The sequence below is a fragment of the Phytophthora cinnamomi genome (assembly GCF_018691715.1).
Source record: "Phytophthora cinnamomi strain GKB4 chromosome Unknown Contig94, whole genome shotgun sequence".
Taxonomy (NCBI): Eukaryota; Oomycota; class Peronosporomycetes; order Peronosporales; family Peronosporaceae; genus Phytophthora; species Phytophthora cinnamomi.
Genome location: NW_027151027.1, coordinates 451615 through 456640, shown reverse-complemented (window position 1 = coordinate 456640; position 5026 = coordinate 451615). Strand labels below are relative to the sequence as shown.

The 5026-nt window shown below is 51.0% G+C and overlaps 1 protein-coding gene across 1 annotated transcript; it reads right to left on the bottom strand.

Moving 5' to 3' along the window:
* Positions 1–3929: 3929 nt before the first annotated feature.
* IUM83_18875 (Armadillo-type fold) lies at positions 3930–4799 on the bottom strand (the record flags this gene model as incomplete). Its single annotated transcript, XM_067943898.1, has 4 exons — positions 3930–4016; positions 4098–4142; positions 4404–4469; positions 4533–4799. The coding sequence occupies 4 exons, from the start codon at positions 4797–4799 to the stop codon at positions 3930–3932; spliced, it is 465 nt and encodes a 154-aa protein (XP_067783960.1).
* Between the last annotated feature and the right edge of the window lie 227 nt (positions 4800–5026).

The window sequence follows — 5026 nt, the reverse complement described above, 5'->3', positions numbered from 1 at the left end:
TTCCTCACGATCGGGACAACGCCAAGCAAACGTTGTCTCGCCTTTGCCTTTCCTTGGCGAACGTTTGCTGGGTCTGTCGGCACGATCCTCTCTTACTAATCCTACCAGTGCCTTTAGGTGATCCTTTGAGACGTCAGAGAGCGAACTCTACAGACAGTAAGTAGATAAAGAATTTTACGACGTTAGAAATTGCGATCGACACATCAACTTAGATCTAGCGTACCTCCTTGAGCCATGCTTGCGCGGTCACCGGAATTTGCAGGAAAAATATATCCATCTTGAGAAGGGTTGCAGACACCTAGATTCACACATCGGGAAATGGTACGTGAACAGAAGCTCTGTTCAAATTAAATATTTCAGACGACCTGAAGTTTGACAAAACTTACCTTGATTTCGTCCCCGAGTCTTGACTAGCATCCTTGATGCCGGCAACCCATGTACGAGATTTTAAGGCTGACACTACCGAGGCTTCAAAATGCAGATCGTCGTATCGGGCTGGAGACCGCATTCAAGGCCATCTCCCTTCGCAAAGCACCACTCGCTTTGCCGATACGCAGTCCAAGTTCGATCATATGAAGCACCTTCAGCAATACTTTCCGGGTCCCCAGGAAAAATCAGGGCTGTCGCAAATGGCTTGGTTGACTAACTCGTGAATACAAATGTAACGCAGAATTTCCTGGTGAGAGGGAAGCATGCAGGGCTTGCTCCCGCTGTTCTTGGCAGTGATGGCACTGAGCAGCGAGGACTGGGATTGTTCGAGCACAGTCAATATAGCCAGGATCGCGATGCTTTGGCTAGCTTGCGACTGGACGTGTGGGATTCGATTTCGGTTGGGCAAACCAGTTTGGTTGAACCTGCCGATGCTACAGTTTGTGTCAGTAATTGCGTTGGAATCGTCCGACCTAACAGATACGTCGGAGTCAGAAGAGTAACTAGCGCTGGAGTCCGAGTCAGATTCCACTTGCAGGCCATAGGGAGACCTGGCATCAAAATCTTGACGGAGACGCTTCCGGCGCACGGGAGTCCTTTTCCTATCTCTTATCCTTGAAGGTGTTCTGCGCTTACAATGATTTTCGTTCATATCCGTCGGGTTGGCAACATTCGCTCTTGAGTCAAATCCACACGCCTGAATTATACCTTCAATCTTGCTCTCCATCGTTACAAACGTGTTAATACGGCGCGCGAGGTGAGTTGGGAGGCAAATACTCGAAAGAAGTCGAAAAGTCGCGGGTTGTAGACCACATTGTCGCACAAGATGTCGTAAGCAAGGGAAGAGAGTGCATCCCAATACGAGGGAGCCGTGTTCAAGTCCACTATTTCAGCACCGATAGCACATAACCGTTTACTGAGCGCTGCACAAGCCACCCCTAGCTTCGTAAACCCATCCAGTTGGACGAACTTCTTCACGTCGCCCAGGAAGTAGTGTGACAGGCGTACAAAGGTGCAGCGGCTGGCACCTTCGGGTTGTTGATATTGGTCGATCCACACAACATTCTGCAGTACGACTCCAATACGGTCGTGCACTGACTCGAGGCTTGTGGTTTTATCATCATCTCCAGTGTTCGTCCAATCGCTGCGCAAACATGCTCCAGCATCTCTTCACCTCGTTTCGAGTCCAGCAACACTACTGCCTTCGCATTTTTGGCCGGTGCCACGAGAAGACGTGCTGACAAAGGAAGTTTCACCAGAATTGTGTCCGCATACACTGAAAATTGGGATATGCAAGCCGCCTGATCACTCTCATTGTCACTGGGGAGATCCGAAGTTGTGACAGTGCGATCACGAACATTGAGATAAATGCTCAACAACATTTCTAGGATGGACCCTGCCTCCCATAATCCGTCAGCCCGCTGTCGCGGGAAAATACGATCCGTACAAATCTTCGTCTTCAAAAGTGCTGCAGCACGAGTCTATGTGAAAAGAACCGCGTCAAATGACATGCCGCTGGGTCTATCAACTGCAGCTGCCTTCTCTTGAGCTGTTTCATGTAGGGCATTCTTAATGGCAGTCAGAATATGGCGTTTTTCAGGCTGCAACACTCGGTGGAGCCCGTACGACACAGCCTTGACATGTTCCTTCGAGAGGCTAGTTTCCATTTCGTTTGTGTAGTGAGCACCAAGTTTTGAAGCATCCGGTGAAGGCTGAACTCCACTTCCATCAACGACCACACCGAAATACCGCTTTCATCGCCACTAAAGGCCACTAAAAGCTGATCAGCCTTGTCTTGGTCTCGAGAGGCTCCAGTAGGCTGTTGCTGCATTAGCAGTTCTATTGCAACATTGCACACAGCACACCCGATGTAGATACGAGCTACAAGCTTCCACCACGCGCTCTTTCCGCGGGCCTACCTTGCGTTGGCTGGTTCAATAACTCATCAGAGTCCTGACAAACCCAATGGAAGAAATACTTCCAGTTGGAAACCAGGTCAACAAGCCACTGTTTGATATCGCCGTCGTTCTCGTGGAGACCCGCGATCGAAACCCCATCCGACGATACCTTCGATCGCGATGCGGCTTTTTCGAATCCTATCAGGCAAGATAATACCTTTTGGAACACCAAGCCTATCGACGCTGCCCCATCCAAACTAGCGTTCTGTTGATAAAACGCATCGAGCGAGTTGAATCGAAACCGCTGTAGACCTGCATCCTCCTCCTCGTCATCCCCACTATCGCCATCGCCACCATGCCCATACCTCACGATACTCGAAGTAGTTGACTGAATGAACTTGCCAACCTCTTGGGATAGGAACCGATGGAGCTCTTCCCATGAGCTTTTGCGCAAGGAGATGGAGGGGCACTCTATCGAAGCACAACTAGATTGGAATACTTGCCCCAAGCGACCAAATGACCACGCCTGGATGTCGCGGCAAACTGTCATACTGTTTTAAGGGCAGATACAATTTCTTCCTGAAGACAGAAGAAGTTAGTAGCCCGTTCAGTCACCATCCAGTACTACTACACAACCACAATCAAAACACAAATTCATGTACGTACTTCTTGCTGCTCACTAAACGGTAGTCGATGGTCTAACCACGTGCACCACATGTCAACAGCAAACTGTTGGTGCAATCGATTGCCAGTTGACAGTAGCTTTCGTAAGAATACCATCAGAAAATTGTACAAATCTGGTAGACACAAACCGCGTGTTAGTTCAATTTTCGAGTAAAACAAACAATGCAGCCTACATACAGAAGTGTACCTTTATGTACCGTTGCCAAACGGGAAGCAATTAAAAGCATGGGCGCTGTCGAATGATCGCTGAAACTGCATACTATACACAAGATAAGAGAATATGTCAGACTTCAACACACTTGGGTGTTGACTCACCATGACTTAATCATCCCACACTTGTAAAGTAGAAGGAACAGGTAAGATAGACAGTTTTGAATACTGAAGAGATGAACATATTATCTATTATGAAGAATATAGACTACATAGCAGTATAACTAGATATTACCTCTTTGAGTATTTTCATAGTTTGAGCAGTTTGAGAACCAGTACTGCTTGAAAAAAAAAAAAAAGATGCGAGTGGTCACCAGTATCATTCTGCTCTATCCAAAAGAAAGAAATATCCATCAAAAGTAGAGCTTTCCACTCGCGAGCGTGAATTTGCCCCTTGCCAAAAATTCAGGAGAAGTTCCACTTGGTCATGCATGTTTCTATAGATTCCGTCGCCGTTCGAGAACCTGCGTTGTGTGGTAATGAGGCACTGGTGAATACCCTGATATCATTCTGCAATATCCGCCACGCGAGCTGTCTCGATATCTGTAAACACGGATGCTTCGGTTGCGACGCGAGAAGACGAAGTTCGGTGGTGTAAGATGGGTTTGGACGCCTGTAGGCAATGAAGCAGCAACAAGAGGTCACACCAGTCTAATGCGAGACCTAGTTCGCTGAAAGATGCGCTGTCGAACAAACTGGTAGCGGCCGTCATATCGACGCCAGCTGACCCGATATTGTGCTAGAACGAATGGACTCGCACACAAGTGAAACAATGCGTGGAGACTGCTGGAAACTCTGCGTCCCAAAAAAAGCAATCAACGTTCAGGGTGTGAGCTCAAGCGATCTCTTTGGCACGAATACGCGTAGCATACGTACCATGAGCAGGTTGAATTCAGCCTCTTGCCGCAGGTGCACGGGTAACTGCCTCAGCAAATAGCGTGCGATACTGATCCACTTGTGGTCGCCGGTCACGTTCGCCACCAAGACGCACTCGCGAATCACCGGGTTCATCGTCTCACTCGTCATCCGGGCGACGTCGTCACCATGCGCTCACATTTTCGGCTTTAAAAAAAAAGCACACACACAACCTCATCAGCACCGACACGCACGAAACCCCTCCTTAAAACAAACCAGCACCTGCAGCTGCCAGCTCTCTCTCGACATGAGCGCTGCGTCGTCCACCAGCACGTCCAGCAGACTCGGCACCGTCTGGCAGCTCCATGGCAGCTCCAGCAACTTGGCCAAATTCTGCAACAACAAAAGAATATCCAGCAAACTCTCCACACAAAAAAAATCTCCACAGCTCGCCACCTCCTGGACGCCTGCGTCCGCCTCCTCGCCCGTGATCTCGCCCATGAGCCCCAGGAAGTAGGGCACGAGGCCCAGCAGCTGCAGCAGCGCCCAGGGCTTGGCGGCCTCCACGACCTCCGCCAGGAAGGAGAAGACGACGTCCAGCAGCACGCGGATCTCGTCCAGCAGCAGCCGCCGCCTGCTGCCGCCTCTGCTGCTGTCCCTGCGCTCCTGCAGCTCGTCCAGCGCGCGCGCGTAGCCCAGCGTGACCTCCGTGAGCAGCTGCATGCCTCCAGCTCGCTGGGGCTGCCGCGCCGCAGCTCCTGCACGATCCTGCAGGCGGCGCGCAGCCGCGTGGCGTCGCACTGCGCCAGCAGCTGCACGAGCGGCAGCCAGTCGTCCTGCACCAGGAACGCGGTCTGGTCCTTGGCCCTGGCTTTGCCCTTGAGGCGGCGCACTTGGCGTCGCGCGGGGCGATGCCGTCCAGCAGCGCGTCGAGCTGCGACCGGAGGAGG